At 34.8% G+C, this 24399-nt stretch overlaps 1 protein-coding gene across 6 annotated transcripts; it reads right to left on the reverse strand.

The window, feature by feature from the left end:
- Positions 1 to 906: 906 nt before the first annotated feature.
- LOC116158838 (synaptosomal-associated protein 25) lies at positions 907 to 20821 on the reverse strand. 6 transcript variants are annotated; one of them, XM_031471692.1, is made up of 7 exons: positions 20647 to 20821; positions 20113 to 20222; positions 20013 to 20054; positions 10664 to 10712; positions 5700 to 5817; positions 5292 to 5565; positions 907 to 1854 (listed from the first exon to the last, which is right to left on the reverse strand). In XM_031471692.1, the coding sequence occupies exons 2-7, from the start codon at positions 20200 to 20202 to the stop codon at positions 1792 to 1794; spliced, it is 636 nt and encodes a 211-aa protein (XP_031327552.1). In that variant the 5' UTR covers positions 20203 to 20222; positions 20647 to 20821; the 3' UTR covers positions 907 to 1791. The 6 variants fall into 6 exon arrangements, with proteins under 6 accessions (XP_031327552.1, XP_031327550.1, XP_031327549.1 ...); XM_031471690.1 differs by lacking the exon at positions 10664 to 10712 and adding an exon at positions 11119 to 11167 and having other exon boundaries at positions 907 to 1589; positions 20647 to 20818; XM_031471689.1 differs by lacking the exon at positions 10664 to 10712 and adding an exon at positions 10362 to 10410 and having other exon boundaries at positions 907 to 1589; positions 20647 to 20817.
- Between the last annotated feature and the right edge of the window lie 3578 nt (positions 20822 to 24399).

The following is a 24399-nucleotide window of genomic DNA, read 5'->3' on the forward strand; positions in this document are numbered from 1 at the left end:
AATGCTGTACATAATATATATTAATAAAAAGTAAGGGACACCTGCCCTATCTACGTTGGAAGATGTCGGAGCAATAATCACGCACACAAAGGGAACTGGTAAAGATTTTCGTGCATGACAAGATATGACTAATCACAGTAAAAGTAGTACCTTACATTGCATTTGTCCCCTTCTTTGATGCAACAATGAATGTTCAGTCCGATTATTATTCAAGTTCCCAATAACGTCTAATATATAAAATGTGCCAAATGTAACGTAACAACTGACAACCTTCGAATCGCATGTTACTAGTGCACTATTATTTACATACAACGAATCACATTTCCATTAATTTAAAAACAAAACAACATTATTAACAATATTTACAAGTAAAAAAACATTTAATTTATTTCGAATAAGTATCTAATACTAATAACTAAACGAATAATTTTTATTAAAAATGCAATACCAAAAATATCAAATGTTACTAATGTGCATTTGTACTCTCAAGGCCATTCTTTAAATCATGCAAAACGTAATTTATCATAATTGTACTAGAGACAGTCATTGGATACTGGTAACTAAAATGAACTGGATTATTAGAACAAAAATTTGTTTCAATCTTGACCCGTTCACAAGCACCATCCAATTTGATTTCAACTGCAGATTTTGTTGACTGCCATTTTAAATAAAAAATAATTTTGATCAAATAATATGGGGCAATAGTACAAAAATAATGTCAAATGAACTGTGATAAATTATAGTACTAAGATGAGAGTTGACGAATTAAAATATTAAAAATATGTTTCCATCACAGCCATATAAATCCTAGTAATATCAAGTAGAAAACATTTACTAAAAATAGTGCCTCATTTTTGACGTTAGGCTTTGGTCAGTACTCCTAAAATGTCTAGTTTTTAGTGTCGCTTTATGTAATGGCGAAGTAGCCCTCTTCTAACCTATTTTGATTCTTACTGTAAATTATGTTAATTCTTCATGTGAACTTGAAACCATAACATATTATACAGAAAAGATGTACCCCATTTCGTGATGGGAGATCTCTGACGTTCACACAGGATATGTTAAAAATATCATAAAAAAAGGTGAGTAAATTTACGAGATTATCGACTGTCTTAAAATTAATAACATTTGATATTTTTAGAATGTTCCCGCGAACAATAATAACTTATGAATAACACACCATATGAATAGCTTAGTCGCCTACTTGTGGACTAGTAACATTATAAATACGACATGAGAGACAGTCCCAATAAATCTGTTCAACTAGTGCTACTAAACAGAACTAAGCTGTGCGTTAAATCTTTAACATACCTAAACTATGCAACGTTACATGTTAATTGCTATTTATTCAAAATGGGTTATAAACAATGAGTCTAAAATCTAAAACTGAATCTAAGCAGTATCGATAAAAAAAACTACTCTAATTAATAATACAAAGTAAATAAATAGAACCTTGTGAGAATAAGCAACATCTAGAATTGAGAGAAGAGTAGATATAAAAGGAGGCGCTTGACTCGGCCCTCTTACGACTTAAGTAGCTTGTTGGCTCGCTGGTTAGCCACTGCGATACGTGTTTCGTTGCTCTCGCCCTAACCAACAAACATAGGACCAATACTATATTATGTTTACAAATCACTAATGCCTGAAAACTTGCCCGTGTCCCAAAACCAACATTAACACACCCTGCTCATGCAAATTGTTAGTAGTTAAAAAAATACACAAATTGTTATTAAAATACAGTGCTAAGAGACACGAGTAAGCGCCAGTGACTGAGTGTTGTCGTGTATGTGTCTACTTGAGCAGATTGTGAGCTCGCTGATTCGCCACCTCTATCCGCATCTTATTGGATTCACCCTGAATACGTGTACGTGTTCGGTAGATACGTAGTAATGGTGAGATGGTGTCGTGGTAGATCAAATTGAAACAGCAAACAGACAACATTAAGATTAGTATATGATACAGAAAACAGTAAGCAGCTAAAAGTGTACAGCAGAATCTGCAAACTAAGATGTGGTTAAATACTTGCAGCTTCCTCTGTAAAATTAGGACCATTGCAGGCCCGCAGCCAGGGGATGGCCAGACACCAAGAGTGTGATCTTGACCCATCCAGAAGTTATGGTTAATGGTTTTTATGGTTGTTTTCCAAATAAACAATAAATAAACAATAATCTTTAAAAGTATTTGAACGTAAACATTTTATTGTTTTTTTAAAATTTATAGTTATGAATGACATCGTCTCTGTACCTGGTACGCAAATGGAGAAATCAAATAAAAATAAAACACGATAAAACGATAAAAAAATATTAGTAGATACTATACTATAAATTGAATACTAGATAGAAAATTGCCGTTGTTTTGAAGAATAATTTGGTAGTTCTGCTTTTTCTGAAGCCCCACCTAGAAAAATGCGTGCCATTCCTACTACTTCATTTTGGCTACGGACCTGTACCATTGACACAATTCAATTCCATAATTAGATAATATGAATTGATACTAAAATATTGACAAAGCGAAAGTGTTATAGAGGAATTTCCATTCAGATGGCAGTACAATGGGTATAGGATAACAGTGTTGCTAATCCTACTGACATTGTAAGTTTTGCTAACTAGCTACTGTTGGATAAATACTCAAAAACATTTAACACTAACTGCTTGCATGTGAAATTTAACACTTTTTCGTTTTTGAATTTTACTAAACTTGTCGCCATTTTTTTGACATCGACATGACAAACTTTGACAACATACCTCTGTAATGCTGCCATCTGTGTTAATTCCACTATAGTAACAATGCTAATTGAATTGTGTCAAGTTGCCAGTCTTCAATTGTTATTTTATAGTGGGGCGTTACAGTTTAGTTCGATTGGTCAACTTTCCTAAGTTTGGAACAGTCGTTTTCATTTACCAACCCCCTTAATTTGATTAAATGATTGTAAAGCCCCAATGAAAAGCTTTGTGGTTATCTATGGCAGAAATATTTTTTTAAATAGATTTCAAGCTTGCAAGATTTAAAAATTCATTCTGCTTAATTAAGCCGATTGGCGATTGCAATCTAAATTTTAATACGTTTGTGTTTATAGCAAACCAAAAAGCACCTTCTTAAAAAATTCATTATGATCACAGGAGAGTTTCTAAATATTTTGTTAGGAGGGAACCTCTATATTTCTACAATATATGTCAGGTTGTAACGGTTGGGATTCCTATTAACAACATATTTCGAAAATAGGTTTGCTAATGAACACGCTTCATATTAGGACCAGTGAAGTTAGCATAACACGATGACACAAGTAAGATACTGTTTTGGTTAGTGCTGTATCTGTGCCTTATTGCGTGGTTCAAAAGATGTTAACAGAACAATAGGGAGGTTCAACATTTTTGGTATTTATTTTATTTTAACTAAAATTGAGAGTTTGTTATTAAAAACGACAAAAAAAAATGAGCGCAAAATATTGATATTTACGTCCGCTGTAAGTACTTTAAAATCACGGGTTAGCGCGAAGGAAGAAAATGTACGCTGTGCGCTCGACTGCGTGACGTCAGTAGCCAGAAACATTTGCCGCCGCGGCGTTCGCAGAGTATATATATGAATTCACGTAAACTAGGACCGATTTATTTATTGTCTGCAGAATGGTGCAAGGTTATCAAAAACACTAATTCGCGAAATTCACCCCCATGTGAAAGTGGAAATGGAGTGATTGCCTAATAACGCAAATTTAAATGAACTTTAGAGCAGCGGTATTTAAGTAGACATATGCACCTGCAGAAACTCCATTTCCACATTAACATGGGGTAAATTACGCGAATTAGTGTTTTTGATAACCTTGCACCATTGTGCAGCAAATAAATAAATCAGTCCCAGTTTACGGGAATTCGCATACTCTGCCAGCACGGGGGCATATGTTTCTGGTTTCGTTGTTTAATAACAAAACAAGGCTCTTTATGGTATCTAAAATTTTGCTACTAATTTACGTACGTAAAAAATTTGTGGTCAGTGGCGTACTTCTGCAGGCCGACCGCCGAAGGGGGGCATATTTTTGGCAACTACTACTTTTCGTTACATATTCTTAAAAAATATACTTTTTTGGATATAGCAACATAAAAAACTTATATTAGATAGTTAAATTAAAGAGAAAACTCAAATTAAGGAATTACTTAATTTTAAGTTCACTAGTTTACGTTGAAAAAAATCGTTATTTTTTGGTTAATCAAAGTAATTTATTGTATCAAAAATCATTGCAAACTTATAAGCCAATTGGCTTAAAAATTATGTACAGTGGCGCGCGTCTACAGAACTAAGAGGGCCACTTTTTTAATGGAAGGCACTATTTTTCGTCAGGTATTGAACTTTTTTTAAATATGGCAACATAGAAAACATGGTGAAAACTAGTTAAATTATAAAATTAGTTAACCTAACTATTTTCCTCAATTTGAGTTTTTCTCTTAAATTTGGTTATGTACCTAATATAATAAGTTTCTTATGCTGCTCTTTAATAATATGTGATGAAAACTAGTAATTGCGATAAAAAAATTCCCCCCTTGAACATGCAGAAGTACGCCACTGACCACAAATTTAAAGTACGTAGATTGGTAGCAGTTTTTTTTGACAATTTTAGTTACAGTGTGATGTAGTTCAGTTGAAGCTGGACTGCGGTACTAAGGGTCCCTGGTTCTAATCCGGGTTCGGGCATGGATATTTGTAAATGTATAGATAGTGGGTAGTATAGCAGCCTTGGCTGAATCCCCACTCACTCAAAAATAAAGGCATAAATAAATAAAATGTTGTTTTGAAGATATATTCAGTGTTTCAGATAAACTGTTCATCCTGTATAATAGAAATTATAAAAAAAGATTGTAAAAATTGTATTATCTGAAATCTGGAGAAACATTGATAAGCTTTGTGTGACCAGAATAATTATTGGATCATATGCGATAGAGTTATAAGGGACAATACATTTTCACTTATTTCAAAGGGGGTGTTTGGATTGCGCCAACACCCAACTAATAGGGTTTTTGCATTATAATGTACAAAATGGTATGTGCCCAAAATTATCACAACAAAACGTGACAACGACACTCATCAACACTTATTAAGCTCACTTTTTGTGCCATCCGGGTTCTGTTAATTTCACTGGCCTTTGATTAATTTAATTAAGCTATTTCCACAAATAGCCCACTTGATAATAAAGCAAAAACACAAGCACAAAATTCTCTGTCAAAAAATTAGAGCGGTAACTATAAAAAATCAAACCATTCCGATATGAAAGCAAATTTAGCTTTCAAGCAAAAGCACAATACCTTAAGATTGATACGATCGATTTGACGATTTTGATTTTCCAATTCCGAACCCATATCGATGGCCATATTTCGTAAATTACCGATCATTGTATTTACTTGTCCCATATTCTCCTCCATTTCCTCTTCGCGTGCGTCGTTCGTGATGCGACCTATGTAACCGCCCTGTGGTCCCATTCCATTACGATCGTCCATCATGCGCTGCGGCTGATTGTTCACAACCTTACCATCATCATTACCTTTCCATGTACCCTCGTCTTCTTTGAAAGATGAACCCCTTTGAAATAGTGTCAATTTAGACACGCACAAAGAAAGTGTATGAAATATATGTGTAGAGTTGCCATGCGAGTGAATTGTACAGTGTGAAATGGCAAATTTGATTTCTAATTATATTGACATGATTTCACTTACTTTTGACACGGAAGCACACAGAGGCCGCAACATTTTTCCATTCCTGTAAGGTTTTTTTCGGCTTCGCGCATGTCTGTGTTAATTTGATCCATTCCATCCTCAATTCTATCCAATTGTTCTGCATTGATATTAAAATAGTAAGTGGACTTTTATTGGAAAATTTAAATTACGCACAAGACTTTATGAATGATGTGTAACATAAATTAATAACAAAAATCATGCACATGCTAGTTTCTGAAGAAATAGTTACACATAACTATTGATGAACGAGATTCGGACATTCAATTGTTTTGAGGAAAACGCAATAATTGCACTCACGTGTGACCCTTGACACATTCAAGTTGTACTGACACGCATACAATATGTTATTATCTCTATTCACTTTAGAATCAACATGAGACATTCCCTCACGTTTGAACTAGCCAATAACATCCAATCACAGAAGCGTACAAGATTTAAGTTGAACAATGATAATGATATGCCAAGATTCTGAAAAGGTAAGCGAGTCGCGATATCAGCGATAATTGCACGCTTGACTGTAAAAACGATAGGTGGCAAAATTCAACCCAGGTACCTTTTGTCAAATTTTCATTGCGCTACACACGGGCCAAATGAGAGCAGCTTGTTAGAAAAACGGATACAAATGGTAATTGGCTAATAAATATTGCATCCAATGAAAAATATAGGAGATACAACGATGGTCAAATTAGGGAAAAGTTGCACCATTAAACAGTTATGCTTTAAAGAAAACCAGACCCAATTACTTCCGAAGATATGCCAGAAAAACAGAAATTTACCGATTTCGTTTTTTTTCTCATGTTATTTGAACAAATACAAAAAAATAAAAATCACTTTCTCATTGCTACTTTTTGAACTCTACAGGACACCTTTGAAAGATTTTCATCTACATACTGTATTGAGTAGCATGTTTTATTATGAATACAAAGATATACAGCACACAAAAAAAAACAAAATGTTGGTTTCAACAGGACGGTGCACTCACGAGAATGCCTATATTACAAATTTCCTGGAAAATGGACAATGTATCCGATAGGTAGGTATTTGCGCACGATTAAGGCGATATGCGCAGGTGCACCATCCTGTTGAAACCAACAGTTTCCAGCTTTTGTTTTTTATTTGTGCTAGACAACATATTCGTGATCAAAATTACTCAATACAGTATGAATTGGTTTTACGGACCATATGAAAAAATAAAGTTGATGATTTCTCTGAAACGAAACGTTGTATTGAAAATCTCTCAAAGGTGCCCAAACAGTGGCAATGAGAAAGTGTTTTTATTTTTTTTGTATCTGTTCCAAGTAACATCAGAAAAAAATAAAAACGAAATTGCCAACTTTCGGTTTGTCTGGCATATGTTCGAATGTAATCGGAATTTTCTGGTTTTCTTTAAAGCAAGTAATTGCGCTCCTTTTGTCTAAGTTGACCATCGTTGTGTCTTCTATGATTTCGGAGATCCCATGATAGACATCCTTATCTTGGACACAGTGTATATTTAGTACCTAGGAAACAGTACTCTTGTATACTAATGTTCTGGTTATCGATATGGCAAATCATACGACTGGAAATGAAAACTGTAATTCGAAGAAAGGTTCATTCTTTACTTTGCTAATGAAATTCCAACAATTGCAAAGAAATTATGTACTCGTGGAAGATTAAATTTTCCGTTATACTACATACTTTTGTTTTTCCTAAATGAGAAATTGTTTCTGCTTCAGAAGCACTTGTTTTAAAACATTTTGAAAAGGATGAAAATATCATCACGTCTTAATTTTACGACTAAAATCGCTATTTGCGCGCATCAGCATATGACCTATTTTTATGTGCCCGCTTTATTGCCAAACATTTATTAAATGCTTTTAATAAACATGTTTGCTGATAAAGAAAAAATCATATAGGTATGTATTATGCGATTCACACAAATGCGTTGTTTCCCAAAAGACCGGGGTTGGAGAAACCCAGAAACCTATTAGTATAACAATTACAGGTGCCATTAAGTACCCACATTAAATCTATACAATACATCTATTTCAAGGGAAGCAGCAATTTCCTTAGAAATCATGTACTTCCACGTCAACAATAGAAGCACGTAAAGGAATTGTGACAACACTGTATAATTTACGCCCATAAAAATAACATTTCCCTGAATTTTCAAGTAATCGAACTTAGGTAAAATCAATAACAAATGTTTTGGAGCATCAACCATCTTAAAATTTCTTGACGCATGCATACATTGATGCCAATGTGTATTCAATACGGTCCCATTGAATGAATTGCTATTTCAGGAGTCAGTAGAATTGACACACAGAGATTACCATGATGATTGCCAGCAATAATTTTAATGTACGAGGGCGTTTTTTAAAATTATTTACCTAGCAATGATAATGACGAGGATAATGACGTCACACAAACAAATTGCTTGTCTGCCAACTGCGTATATTAATACTGTGCGATCAAAAATGAGTTGCTGTCGAATCACCTTTGGAACTTTTGTTTACATGGGAAATCGTATTTAACTTGAACTTCCAAAGGCGACTCGACAGCAACTCATTTTTGATCGCCCGGTATATTTATTTGTTTTCTGAGAGCTATCGATTTCGGTTTTACACCATTGTCAGGCTTTACTAAAAATAAGATAAGGGAGACTCCCATAGTGGCATTCAAAAAATGAACACCCTGTATATGCGAAAATGTGGGCAAAGTCCATCAGTTGATCGCGTACGTTTGGGTCATACTGCTGTCGAAATGACCGCAAATGTAGTAACATTCAAAAATAGTGAAGCGTTAAATTGTAAATGAAACCAGTGAAGTATTAAATGTTCAATAGTAACTAATTAGTAAAATTTACAATGGCAGTAGGATTGGAAACGCCGTTTATCCTATACAAGTGCACTGCCATCTGAATGCGAATTCCACTAGTGTAGTAAGTATTTGGACGTACATTTTCAAGTAAAATATTGGTCAAAACAATTGCTAGACCACTTCAGACAAGAACCATAGGAGTTGGAGATTTACTGCCGTCTGCTGGACTGTTTGAAAGTAAAGCTTCTTAGATTATAGATGATTTGGGCATGAAAAAGTGTCTGCTTGATGGATTCGCTTACGCCAGAGAGGAAACTGCTGCCGAAAGAAATTTGTCAGGTTTACGAAATGCTTGAAGGCACTTAAATCAAAACGACCGAATTCATGGCGATCAAAACCGGAATGGCCATGTTCAAACCATTATCGGCAACCATGGGTTCATACAATTCCAGCATGCATCCTAGAACCCAGATTTAGCACCTTGCGAAAAGGTCGCAAATTTGCCTCAGTAAATGATGACCTGAAAAGCGCAATAATGTTTTTTTTTAAACGAACACAAAATCATTTATTTATGGAATAAAACAGCTGAACTAAGTGTATTAGTGTAATTATGTAGAAAAAAAACGCCCTCGTAATTAAAAATCTGTGAATATTGTGTACTTGACAGATTTAACGCTATAACTAATTCCTTCAGAAAACACTATGATGCACTACGACTACTGATAAGCATGCGACTAAATTAAAATAGCGAAACTAATTTGAAGCAGCAGCAGTAATAGTCGCTCGAGCATTGAGAGTGTGAAGAACGTATAAAGTACTGTGGGGGTGTGTTAACTTACATTGATAGTGTTAGTCCTTTGGTGTGTATTGATTGAATCATGTCATCGAATTATGTACACAATATTATTACTTGTGCGTTGTTTAAAATATTTTGCTATGCGTTCATTTGTTACAAAACATTTTAAACAAAAGTTATGTTAAGACGATAGTATATTATGGTAACTGTAGGATTTGCTGACAGGATCGATTGGAAAGGATAATATTCAATTCTTAGAGACCTTGTAATGTTTTCTCATTAGAAAGTGTGTGACAGGTATTTCCGAGGGAAATTTTTATTTAAAGTAGCGCATTTCACAAAGCCAATTTTTAAAATACAAAAAGAAGGAATAAATAAGGATTTTCATTTACAGCGGTATTATGAATTTGTGAAATGTAGTACGTTGAAAAAGTAAGAAATAATATTTCATTTACAGAGTGACTCAATAGTTGTCCTTTATTTCTTTCTGAGCGAGATTAAGCTCTAATATGCAGACTAAGCATACCACACTAGTTAAAAATAATATGCATCTGAACACATTTCAAAAATTAACAAAAACAAAAAGCAGTAGCTACATGAAAACCAAACCACTTCAATTTTTTATCTGCCTATCAGTTTTTGAATATATATTTCTACGACCCATAATTTGAAATGATGTAATGGGAATTTCAAATAATGAAGACAGTATGAGTCTGGCAACGTTAGGGTTGAACGTTAACAAAAACAAAAAGCAGCATTTTCAAAATAAATTTCATTTTCTATAATCACAGTAAACCACTAAAAGTTATTAACAAATTCTGGTCCATATTATATGCCCAATCTTTTTTCACATTCAGTGTATCTTAATGAATTGACAATTTTTTATCTGCCTATCAGTTTTTGAATATATATTTCTCACTTTTTTGTAAATTAAAAAAAATCTCGTTAGTGACATGTTAAACTGTAATTTGGAAATGTTGAACAAAGGAGGGACTAATGTAATGGGAAGGTGGGTAGAGGTTGCGGGACAGCAATTAGATGCTTACCACCCTGCTCATCCAGCATGACTAAGGTTTTCATTCCAACCTCGTGGCTCTATAAACATCAATACAGTCAACTGAAGGTACCCGAATTACATTTCAACAATGTTCACTTAGTGAGCAAAATTAAAATGTCTCAGTGTCATTTATTCTTATTGTTAACTTAGAAGACAGAGGTCCAGGACATGAAACCAAAAAGTTATATAGCACCCCATAAACCAATCAGTTGATTAATAGTAAACAACTGAACAATATACACAACCACCCTTGTTAGTTTCTCACAAGGGAACAACTGATTAAAATCTTACCGCCTTGATGATTTAATAGTTGTAGGGTATTCGCTCCAGCGTCCTCGCTCTATAACACCATATGACACTAGTAACAAGCATTCACATAATAAAGAATATATAACGTAATACAGTGACAGAACTACGATACATACGACAACAATTTTATACATGTAAAACAGAGAGTGCAATAAAAATTAAGAGTGCCAGTTTAAGCAAAGCTCGACAAACAAGCATGCAGTGTATGTAAAAAACCGTGAAAACTCCCTAATGGATACCATAAATAAACATGACGTTGAATGTTAAGTATATAAGATGATTCTAAGGTTTGTCACCGTTTAACACAATGTTAATTGTAAATTTTTGGTACGCATCGTATATAACAAAATTACATCAATCAAATTTACAAACGTAGAGAGATAGTGGGTAGGATGATGGGAATGGGTGTTATATATGTGAGGAGTGGAGTGACTCACCTCCCTGGTCATCAAGAGCGACCAAGGTGCGGATCCCAGCCTCCTTGCTCTAGCAGCACAAAAAGTGTACAGCGTATGTTAGTACATGTACATGTTAGTAGGAAGTCAATGTGACCTGTTAGTTGGCAAAAATATTTTATTTGCGAATATCACACAGATGTTTTAAAACAAAAATTTCCACTGTTTGGCATGTTATGGTAGTGGTTGTTAAGTGCATTCTGCTAGTGTGTGTGCAGACGGTAAGTGTATTTAATCTGTACATAGAACACATCACGACACTGCCACACTTGCAGGGCTACCGCTACCAGAACATTCAAATCTTACTCATTAGCTACCACTTCGCCCGTTGCCGTGAGCCACATTATGAGCACAATTTGCTGATTTTACAGAGCAGTATGCAGACGTGACCTTAGCTTTCAAAAAAATTTACCTATTAAACATTTATTGCTTATGTGCTATATCTCTTCTTCCTTAGCTAAAAAATGTATACAGATTAATATTTACATACATATACGCAGATTGGTCTAGAATTTTGCGGGAAGCACACCAACATAAAAACAATTACACTACACACAGGAGTAGCAAGCAGCATTACAATCATTACAGTTTAGATATAATACCTACATTTTTAATTATTGTTTCATCAATGGTTATTGGCAATATGGCAAAAGAATTTGTTGATTGGCACATGGTTTTGACATACAAAGTAGTCATAAAGGTCGACATTTGTTGAAAGCCAAACAATAACGGTGCAGCTCAAAGGTAGTTTAAAATCTCCGAAATGGAAACATTGACATTTCCTTTCATACTTTTTATAAAGAAAAATGTAGCGTTTATTGACTTGAGCTCTTTGACGGCTCAACCCTGACCTAAGGCCTACGACGGCCCAAAACGAATTAATTAATTTTCTCTCTCTTAGAACCAATTAGTGCCCCCGCCAAGCAGCGTAACTTCTTTAACAACGACCGGATGTAATTCATCTGCTCCATACCTTATTTCTCATCAACCTAAGCATATCTTGCATCAAGTACGGTATAAAAATTGATACAGATTTTTGGTTGTGACAACTTTCAAGCAGCAAGTTCTAAATTTGCAACTGCCTTCTATGGAGAAGTGGACAAATATTCAATTTAAATGTTCTATCTGACGATAGCGGCTCACCCCGTAATAATATTTTTTTACCGACCACTTTCGCCGTTAGCTTTGCAAGATTTCTGTTGGTATGAACATAATTTCCAGCGAAAAAGTAACACCAAGGTCTTTAGAAGTACTTGTTCCTTCAGAACTCGCCACAGATGACGTGATTAAGGTAAAAATAACTACGCGCCTCCTTCCTTTGCGCTTCTGTGTCTTCTTACTCACTCCTCTCCCCTTTTCAATTTTTCTCCCTTTCTTCACGCATCCTACACGCCTCTTTGACTCCTTTGAGCTTATGTCATGCCTTTTTCACGTCATTTACAAATCCTCCTTTGATGCATCATTGGCGAATCCTCCTTCGCATCTCCTGCACGTCTCCTTCTATATTTTCACCACGCATTCTTCACATTGACTTTACACCTTCCCCTCTACTTTTTAGTGTCTTACAACAAGCGCCCTGATAAGATGCTAGGGGTTGATAATTTGTACAGGATGGTTCAAATTCATGGTTCACAATTGGGACCTCCGTAACGGTGAGAGATACAGTGTAGGTTAAATGGAGGCAAAGGTTCAAAAATCTTAAAATAACCCAAAAACTGAAAATTTTAAATTTCGTTTACGTTTTCCCTAGCTTAAACGACCGGAAATGGACGGTTCCCGTTAGCACCGTTTTGAAGAAATCTAAATCTGCAGAAGCTGCAGGCTACTACTTTCCTATTTCTTATGGGCGCCATATTAGATTTTTACGGAATGAGATAAGACAAGAAAAGAAAACTAATGACGTGTCACTTTTACATAATTTACAAGAAACATTTTAAAATCAAATGTCTCAACAAAAAGTCCACGGGTAACTAGATCTTGCTGACTCAACATGATTATGATGGCGATGCATTCAAATGAATTTCTTTTTTGTCCTCTACCTCATTCCGTAAAAATTCAATATGGCGTACATAAGAAGGTTCTCACCAGAACCGTCAATTGAAAAGGAAATTTGACATTTTCCATTTTTCGATGATATCTCAGTTATTTTCAAAGTGGCAGAAATCTTGGGAGTCACGCCATCTGTTAAAATATCAAAAAAACAAAGGTTATTGATGATCAGGAACGCCAAACGCACTTGTGAGAAAATAGTACATCACACCGTGAAAGTCTCGCAGGTATCAGACGCCGCAAGGTCGTATCAAGAACACAGGGACTCCCAGGTTGGATGAGTCCTAATCAGAGGGAAAAACAGATTTACAATCCACTTCTAGCAATCATGAAATCCATTACTAAGCCTAGTCCCGAACACTTGAGGAAGATATGCCAACCGTGGCTTCAGACAGAAGAGGAAAGCAATTCTTGAGCAAGCAGGATTGCTCTCAATCGAAGATGATGTGGATTAGGTATCTAACGAGTCAGGAGCAGGCTACTAAAAGAGATTCCTCAACAGGTTGGAGATTCTAAGAAAGGGGAAAAGCATTGTTCAAAACTATTAATTCGATAAGTCCAGAAACATCAGTCGACTGTCCCCGCAAAGTGGCAAACGCAGTAGTTAAGGCGGAAAGTGTCAATAACAATCAATCCACAAGCTCGGTCTTTATGTAAGTGGGATTGGTGAAGGTTGGCACAATGGGCTAGTGTGGAAAAAGTCTAGTCTCTTCTGTGCCTTATTGTGAGTGCTATACACTGTGCCCAAGATAAAAATATCTATCATGAGGATATTGTTCTCGAGAAAGTACACATTGGATTGAGTAGTATTTTTTATTACGATTATAACAATATATGGCACACAAAAAAAAAGTTGGAAATTCTGGTGGTTTCAACAGGATGGTGAACCTGCACACAACACCCTAATCATGCGAGAATATCTGTCGGACAAATCTCCTAGAAAATGCAAAATTTTTCTTCGGTAGGCATGATACTCCAGATGTTATGTTGTATTTATTTAAATACCGACCATCTGTATTATTCGTTCAACTGTATCGCATTTTCCTTATTGATCACTGTCAATTTTCCTCTTTTATAAACACTATTACCTTTTATCTATTTTAAGCATTCTTAACTTTAGCTCTTTCCTTTTTAATTGAATACATAATATGTTCGCAGCTTGCATGGAATCAGCAGAGAAATCTTGTGTCTAGTCATGTGTCAAGGTAAGTTCATTTGAAGTAATTTTAAGACTTGCATTTTTGCTAAGGCTATTTTTCAAACCTTGTTATTCATATGAATTCCAGCCTGCACGTGTAGCTAATATGATCTTGATGTGAATGCGCATTTCCAACAAAAAAGGTCAGAGGAAATTTACCGCACAAAGGCAAAACTGAGGGCAACAATGAAAAACGCAGAATTTGAGGATGTTATTTTATGAAACACTGTGTGCATCTATTGATACTTTCTGAAGTAATAAAATCGCTCATTTTGTGATAGGTACTGTTAAACAAATACATGATACACCTATATCATTTCACACACCCTGTATGTTTGACAACATTAAAATCACATTAACATAAATTATGGTAGTGAATTGCGTATTTAAATCTCTTAAAATACGCCTCGTTATTATTCATTCGGAATTGCCGACATTGATTTATGTGAATATACAGTGTGTAAAGCGATGGGGTATACAAGAGGGAATTTTTTTTAAAATATTGATTTATGAAAAAAATTTATTCTTCGTGATATTTTTTGCTTGCTTTGAAAGTACCAATAACGTTTCGATTGTTTGTGCTTTGATAGCAATACGCTATCTTGATTATAATGTAGAATAACTTTCAATAAAAAAAATTAATTTTATTATTTTTCCAGATTTTTATAAATAAATTTTAGATTATCGAAACGTTATTGGTACTTTGAAAGCAAGCAAAAAATATCATGAAGAATACATTTTTTTCATAAATCAATATTAAAAAAAAAATTCCCTCTTGTATACCCCATCGCTTTACACACTTCCAATGGTAGTAAAATATCTAGATTAGGACATGAAAATGAATTTTTGAAGCTAGACAAACAAAATTTTAGAAATACAGAAAGTCGGGCATTTCTACATTCTAGACCAATCCAAAAATGTCATAATATACACAGCTGGAAAATAGATTTAACACCCAATGACATGCATACTGAACTGCAAATTCGGCAATGTACCAAATTAAAAATACCAATGCAAGGTTTTAGCAGTCAATAATCACTTGCGTTGGTACGTCAACATGTATTGTTAAAGAAGACAGGAGAGAACATTTACAGTACCATATGAATTTACTGAAATCAACCTATGTGTTATCAAAAGTGCGCTATGATAAAATGGAGTTTAGTCTACAGACAGTGTCATAAACTTTTGATCGAATAACGCCCCTGATAACCTTTAGTTTGTAGTGGGAGTTTTCTCGTTCTAACATGAACGTAGGATCATTGTTAGGTTCATATGTTTTTGATGTGAACTGTCCAAAACACATGCACAAACATCAACACCACAAAAACACTTACTTGTTTAGAAAAACAAAATTACATAGTTTCAATCAGATTGCTTATGAACAATTATTGAATAATGATGATGATGTTGAAATAATGAATGGAAATAGTCTGGAAATTTCCGTATTGAAATAAAAAAAAGAATCCTCGCTTAATGTATTCTCCTGAACAAAATTTGTTCGACTGATAAGTACAGGGTGGCCAAATAAGAATGCGAGGTACTGTATCTGGGAACCTGTCCATCGTAGAGGATTGCGGTAAAAAAATTTTTAAGTTTCTGCAATGGCCGCTAGGGGGCGTAACTCCAATCTGAAATCTAAAAAAGTGATTTTTCTATGAATTCCGCTATATTAACCTAACAAAAAAATGTCCGGTCTTTGAAGTTGATGATAATCTGAACTTTTTTTGTTTGACAATTTTTCCTGTATCTCTAAAAATGAAGTGGTGGGGGGGGGGGTATTCAAAGGTTTCCGTAAAGAACACCCTGTATCTTCTAAACGACTGAACCGATTTTAACAAACTCAGGTTAATTGAAAAAAGTTATTCTTCGGCTACAAATATTATACATATTTGAAGTTTTGTTAGTTTCACATATCGCCGCTTGAGGACTTTTTTCGACATTCCGACAGAAATGGTTAATTTTCTCAAAAAAATTAAATGCTTTGGTTTGATTTTTTTTTTCATGAAAAAGTAGGTAGCTAAATGATGTCTAAACAAGCTCGCGAAAACCGCATCTCGATATCTTGTTCCTAACCTAAAATTTGGGCCAAAGAAAATTTTATACCCTCAAAATTTTATTTTTTTAAGCTAATTTTTCCGGAATTATTTTTATTATATAATTTGTGGCCCTAAGGTGGATCGATTTAAAAAAAGAAGCTTTTAATGTCGCCGTAAATGCTCGAAACCTTTGAATACCCCCCACCACTTCATTTTTAGAGATACAAGAAAAATGGTCAAACAAAAATTGTTCAGATTATCGTCGACTTCAAAGACCGAACATTTTTTTTGTTAGGTTAATATAGCGGAATTCACAGAAACATCACTTTTTTCGATTCCAGATTGCAGTTACGCCCCGTAGCGGTCATTTCAGAAACTTAAAAATATTTTCCAGGTTTTGCTCGTGGCCGTTTTAGTATTTTTTTTACCGCAAGCCTCTACGATGGATAGATTCTGAGATACAGTACCTCGCATTCTAAGTTGGCCACCCTGTACTCTTTGTATTATGAGCAGAAATACCCTTCCACAATCTTGATACAATAGTTTTCAAAAGTTGAGCCTTATTGATGATTATTGAAAATAACCAGTAAATGATTGTTTTTAATGTATAATAAAAAAATATATTAAAAATACAGTCTTGTTTATATTTGATTCGCCCTCGTAATTAATCGATTTGCCTTTCTGAAAGGTGCTACTGTTGAAATTTCACCAAGCACGTCCCACAAATAATAGTACCTTCTGCGCATGCGCGCACTTTGATTTTCATATGTTTAATACATACATATAATCAATCGATTTCGCTTTATTGAAAGGCGCTATTGTTAAAATTTCATCATGATCGGTCCATAAAATGGACTTTCTGTCTCTCCGTCCGGTTTTGAAATTTCAAGTGCTGTTTTCAGTATTATGTTTATCATCACCCAAGAAAGAACTGATTAAATTTTCAGTGACCTAGGAGCTCCTTTGCTATATTTGTTACAAGTTTATTTGATGTGCTGTTTCTCATGTGACTTCATTGTAAACGTTTGGGATAACTAGGTTCATATATTTATGACGTTTTTTAGCTATTCCCATGAAATGCATCCTAATTTCAAAAAGACAGGAGCAAAGTGGTATCCTGTCAGCCTTCACCTTGCATTATGGCAGTTTGAATGTCACCAAAGATCTAATAGCGTGTAACAGTATAAATTCACTTACTTCATTAGGTGGGGAACAATCTATCTTTATTCTGTATAATCCTCAAGTGACAGTTGCCATGCACATACCCAAGAAGTGTTTAAATGGCGACCATATTCGAAAAGTGTACTGCGGAAGAGCAGCATACTGTTGGGAGTGTTTTACTGGGCATAAGAATTTGATTTGTTTGGTCCATTCAAAAAACTTCTTGACGATAAGATTTCAAGAGCTCCAGGTCACTAAGCTCCAATTGTGATAACCGTCCCGAAGCAAATGAGGTCAAGAAACATACCTCTTCAACAACCTGAGAGGGAGACTATGGAAACTAGCATTATAGTGGGTCGATTTCTGGAATTATTCATTGTTTGATGTACAGGGTGTCCAAAAAGTATTGAATGATATCGTATATATCTTTGTAAATATCCATTTTTCCAAAAAATGTTTATTTGGTATTTAATTTCTCATCACACTATTTTATATTTATTCACTTTTTTAATCAAATGATAATTGTTTTTTAAATGACAAGATATATGTTCTGTCAATTTATTTGAGGGTTGATTTTCATTTAAAAAAATGTGTTTATATTTTTTAAGAAATTTTGAGAAAATAATAATTTCAACACTGTTTAACAATGCTATTTACGAAAATATTGATGTGTAAACAACGTCATATAGACGTTATTTAGGTCTAAACACCAGAAATAAAGAAGGGACGCCCTGTATATGATATTATTTCAAGTTATTAAAGGAAATCGGTGGGATTATTTACGAATAAGCGCAGAATTGATTTATGTCATTTGAGTTTGTATTTCTGTAGTGTTATTTTTCCGTTTAGAATTGTTTGTAATTGCCTATTGTTTATTTAATTGTAAAATGTGAAATCGCATGATAAAATGTAGAAACATCTGGTCATTTACGATAAGAAAACTAAACGTCTGAACTAATTGGAACCAAATGTGGTACACATATTCTTAGGAAGAGCTGAGGTGTTGGGCAGAATCGCGCACGCGCAGGTGTGCGGATGGTATCTGTGGTAACCACAACAGTGGGAAAGTGTACGTTTCTTTACGCTATTTATTCCGACTGTCCGCCCAATTTCATCGATTGAAGACGCGGTTCGTCCCTGTCGTCTGTGCAGAAGAAAATTGAAGTTACTTAAAAGTTGTGAGAAGTTTACTGCGCACTTTTACAGAAAAGGTTAGTCAAGTTGAGGTAAAGGTAAAGGAATCAGTTTAGTGGACCGTGAGACCATCCGTCAAGGTGCTCTCTTTATTCAAGTTATACCATTTGCACAGCCACCTATAATTTTTGTCATTGTATTCAACATGCCAGTTTTTATCAAGTTTGTGTTAAAAAAAAAGTGAAGTTCTGAAGCTGTCAACGTTTGTGTTGAGTTAAGAGCGCCAGTTTATCGCAAACCTGTTCAACCGGATTTTAATATTTTAAAAAAAGAACTGTAATTAATTCTAAGATTTTCTTATTTTTAATTATCGACTGTCTGAATACGGGGTACCATGTAAAAATAAGCTTTTATATTTACATCTGATTGTAGTATGCTAATGAACCAACTAACATGAACGATTCTTACTCCATTTTCCAACATTGAACTGTACCTAAAGTACCAAGACAAAGACAAACTATGACATCCTGAAAATAGTGATCTGAAGGAGTCCAAGGTTGACCAGTTCTTCCTAAGCCGTAACAACAAACAATAAAACCCAGCAGGTTGTGTGACAGCCCCACTCTGTACTCTTAAATCCCAGTTTTGAATTTCAGAAAATTTTTCAAATAGATTTATTGTTGGTAAATCTGTAATCATAATGTCGTAATGTAAAAGTGTAAGTGTTAAATGTAAAATTGTGTATAAAGTCTAGATTTTCGTATCCTAAGTTTGCAAATAATCAATAACATTCATTTGGCGTTCTGTTTATTATGTAAATATTCCCACAAACACAAAAATTAAACTGTCCCTTGCCTGTATGACGATCGTAATAGTATAACTGAACCTTTGATAACACACAGGGTAGTATCAGAAATACATAATATTATACATTTGTATTGCTCAACACATAAAATGAACTGGTATTGCTGAGAAGTGGAGTAAGAAATGAAAAGACAGTGCACAGAGACAGTGCATGCATTACATAAACAGGTATAAGTTAAGAAACACTGACCTATGCACGCCAAACAAGCCTCTACACTTTTTTAATGTAAAAATACAAAAGTGCAGCTCCATATTACATTTACCCTTTGGCCTTAATAGCAGTCATGTTGTAAATGGAAAACACCAACTATCTAATAACCACTTTACAGTCGTCTTTCAGTTCGAAAATTTAGATTTTTTTACAGGATTTGCACATAGAAAAATGATCGTAGGCTAGTGAATAAGAGACGTTCATCGTAAAGAAAGTGTCTTACCTCCTCGCATAACGCCAGCATCCGCCTCGTGCTATCGAGTGACTACAAATAAAACAAGATGATTATCGAAAGCTTATTGAAAGTACACAACTCGAATTACCTCATCTGTAACTTGTGTCGCTTTAAGTTGAAGTTCCTGAAGTTCCGATTTAGGTGCTCCATTTTCAGCTGCGGGTGCGGGGGCAGGCATTTTGGTAGTAGTGACTTACTCTGTGAACAAAAAACAATAACAACCACTTTCTTGCTGAAAGAAACCTGACTGCTTTTGTAACTAACCACTACGCTTATTATGCTAACCACAGTTTAATGAATACAAAATTCATTTAAAATGCCAGCAGCGAATAATAATTTACAAAAATAGTAAATAACGTTGAGAAATTCAATTTTGTGTAACAAGAAAAAGCCCGCTAGTGATGGGCTCAAAAATCAATAATTAGAGGACAGTAAAGACGCGTACGGAAATTACGGTGCATAAATAAATTTTGGTACAAGACGTACCTACTCAAAGAACATCGCCAATTATAAACAACAATTTTTGGGTTTGTTATCAATGGAATAAATAAGAAAAAATCTACATGACAAAAAATAATGACAGACATGCAATAATACAATAGTAGAGTGCAAGTGGACTCACATTGTAAAAAAATAGAGAAGAGTGAGTGAAGCAAGATTTTAACAGCAGTAAAGAGAACACCGACACTGAAAATTTTGTTTGCGCTAATTTTCCATAAGTTGACAGAAACTACTGTCAAACGAAGGGAGTGATGGAAACAAGAAAACGCAAAGTCGCAAACTGCACACTTGAAGACGACAAGGGCGCATGCGCCGATTTTTTCCAATATTTCATAATTTCAAAATTAAAAATATGCATTTTTTAAAAAGCACTAAGACCAGATTGTACCACGTTAATTTACCCTTAGACTATGAAAGAAAGGGGACCGATAATATCCTATCAAGGGCAATGCTGCGCGTTGAAGCCTGGGGCGGCCATATTTTCGGAGCCAAAATTTGTTTAATTTTTCATTTTCGTGATTATGCGATCCTTAAATGTGCGATTAATAGTATTTTACATTATTAGCCAAGTAAGTGAGTTTTTACTGGCGATAGGAGAAGTTGACTGGCGAGCCGTTAGGCGAGCCTGTCATCTCCTAGAGCCAGTAAAAACTATTACCTGGCGTATAATGTACAATATTTTATTTGTTACTCATTTGCAAACAATAGTAAACGTAAATAATTAGTTCTTAAATTGATCTTGAAGAAATGTCTAAAATATCATGTTATCCATGTAACAGAGACTTCGCATTAATTCTGGCCAATGAAATTACTAGATTACTAACTTGTAAAATTTTTACAGGTCTGCTGTCAGTTTTACAAGTCTGCTGTCAGTTTTACAAGTCAGTAGCGTTTAAACCATAGATAATTAACATGACGTTTATCCGTTTGCGTTTTGTCTTGTTAATCAACGTTTACAACTGAGTAACAAATAAAAACATTATTGGACAATGGTACATTGTAGTGCACGGAAGTAATAGCCAAAAAACACACGAAAGTATTTCGCTTCACAGGTAAAAATTTGAGGTTAGTTTTCGGTGAAATAACAAACAAATGTGGGCTTACTTCACGCTTCACTTTACGATCATTATTATCACTCCTCACTCTTTCCTTCTCTAAGAATTTAACCCACGGAGCTCAACTGGAGCAACTAAACCACTATGAAATAAAGGGGACTGATAATATCCTATCAAGGGTAATACTGCGCGTTGAAGTCTGCGGCGGCCATACTTTCGGAGCCTAAGTTTGTTTACTTTTTTTGTAGTGCTCGGAAGTGATGACCAAAAACACACGAAGGAAGGAATAGGTTAGTTTTCGGTGAAACAACCACAGAGTTGTATATAAGTAAATAGAGAGACAGTCTTGTAGCGAAAAATTGACTCCAATTGAACCTTGCGCAGGCCGTTGGTGAGTGTGCGCAGTAATCGACAACAGAACCGGCTTCAAATTAAATGATCCTTAAAGCAGGTTCGGCTTGAGAATAATATGGTGTCTCATTGCAACAAAAATTGAAAAGAAATTCAATGTGTGGTGAATGATGTTGTTAACACTGTGTCTTGAATAAATAAGAAACATTACAATCGTTAAGAACTTTTAATACAGTAGACTACAATACAAAGCTGGTAAGGGGCTTACAACATCAGAATCGAGAGTTGAGATTCTGGTATAAAGGAAATCGTATATTTGTCGTGCGATCGAGTTTAAAGATCTATTTATGCTCAGTGAGTATAAAAATAAGCAATGAAAGAATAAAATAAGTTGAAATTTTATTTTGGTGCGGGACAAAATTTCAGGTGTGCAATGCCGAAAACACAGTTTGAATACGGGTAGCCACAAAGTCGACAAACCTCAAATGCCAATAACTCAAATATCTCAAAAATGGAGCATCGGCAGAAGGTATGTACAGTGGCACCACGCTCAGAAGGTTCCTGACAGGGCGTGTCCGAGGACGTTGGAAATTTAGACTGTACATTCTCATGCAATATTTGACTCTACTAAATATAAATAAGTGGGCCACGCGATATGAGTTGCATTACTTCAAGGGGAAACAGTAAAATTAATAATTTTATTTCTACAAAACGTAAACACATTTAAGATTGTTAGATGTTCATGTTCAACACAATTTACAATTCTGATGCACTTCTGCTGTGTAAATATGGACAGTTATTGAAACAATCACATTGAAATTAATAACACTCACATTGACTAAATTAACACACAACCTTTAACTTTTTTCATTCATTATCGTCACTTGACCACTAATCATCATTGGAACTGCCGGTGTTCACAATAAATTGTACATTGTCAATAAATTCATTTCTCGTAGGAATGTTATTTGCTTCTAACCAAGAACGTATCACTTCCTTACGATTATTCATTGTTGGTGGCTTATTTATTTGAACACTGATAAGGTGCGTGAGTTTGCTGGTAAATTTGGTATAAGCTGCTTCTCTAACCAGTAACCACTGCATAAAGTTGGTATGATTCATATCATCGTAATAATCCCCCGATTTACTGTGCGACATCCTCTACAAAACCAGAACAACTACCAGCATACTACGATGTACCTCTGACCAGCCCTATTATAAACTTCCGATACTTCATCTGATTGTTAGCATTTACTCACTTCGTACGATGGGTGAATATAGGTTTCGTCCAAGTATATAACGGGTTAATTGTCACATTCAGGTTGTTCATTTTCTTTTAATCTTCTTAAATAACGAGATGCCATACTACAATGTCACTTCTTTCCATTACCAACCTACGTTTGTCCCGACACTTCTTGTATCGAAAACCAAGTTTCAACAATTGCTTGCGAAGAGTTTTCCTTCCACCCATATATTTGATCTTTTCTTGCACTTTTCTAGGAGCATTTTAAAATAACCTTTATTTATGTACAGATCGTCGCCTACTAAACATTGAAATGGCGGTAAAGAGTATAATGTAATGGGCATGCTTAAATTATTACTCCAAAGCGTCTGTTTATTTACAAATGAATCTGAAGCATCTGAAAAGTTATTGCTGTTTTGTTTTGTGATTATGTAACTGAATGCACCCAAAAATTGTGCTGATTCCCTTTCACGCACTGCGCATGAGTCCCAACGGCTCCGCCATTAAAAGTTGGCCACTGTAGTTGGAGTTATTTTTCCACGCGCAGGTCGTATGTACTGCCCTCTATTTACTTATATACAACTCCTCTATTTACTTATATACAACTCTGTGGAAACAACAAACTAATTTGGGCTTCGCACTTTACGATCATTATTATTACTCCTCACTCTGTCCTTCTCTAATGGCTGAATTTAAGCAGAGCTTAGCTTAAGCGTAGCTTAAAATCCATGGCAACGATTATTGAGATAATGGTTGCCATGGATTTTAAGCTATGCTTAAGCTAAGTTCTGCCTAAATTTGTCGGTGCAAACGGCCATAAGAACTAAACTAAGAAAATTGATTAATTTTCATTTACAATAATTTATAAAGAAGAAATATGATCGTTTTACGGTAGAAGTTATTGCACACATACTATAACGTCAAACCTTAATTAAATACTGCCTTACTATAATAAGGAACTACCTTATTTTTGACAGCACAAATTGAGTTATTGCATGTGACAGTTTACAAGCAGTTAACACTCAACGTATTTATTTATTTCTAACCTCAAATTATTTAAATTTTTTATGATTGAGTATTTATTTATTTTCTGTGGATGCAATGGAAGAAGTTTTGGAAGCTCTTATTCTGGGTGACGCTGCAGATGATGATTATGAGTATGTCATTATGGATAATATTTTCGTTAATCGCGAAGAAGTCAACCAAGGGCCCCCTTTCGATTTTA

This window comes from Photinus pyralis, unplaced genomic scaffold (assembly GCF_008802855.1).
Source record: "Photinus pyralis isolate 1611_PpyrPB1 unplaced genomic scaffold, Ppyr1.3 Ppyr1.4_LG1, whole genome shotgun sequence".
In the NCBI taxonomy this organism is placed as follows: Eukaryota; Metazoa; Arthropoda; class Insecta; order Coleoptera; family Lampyridae; genus Photinus; species Photinus pyralis.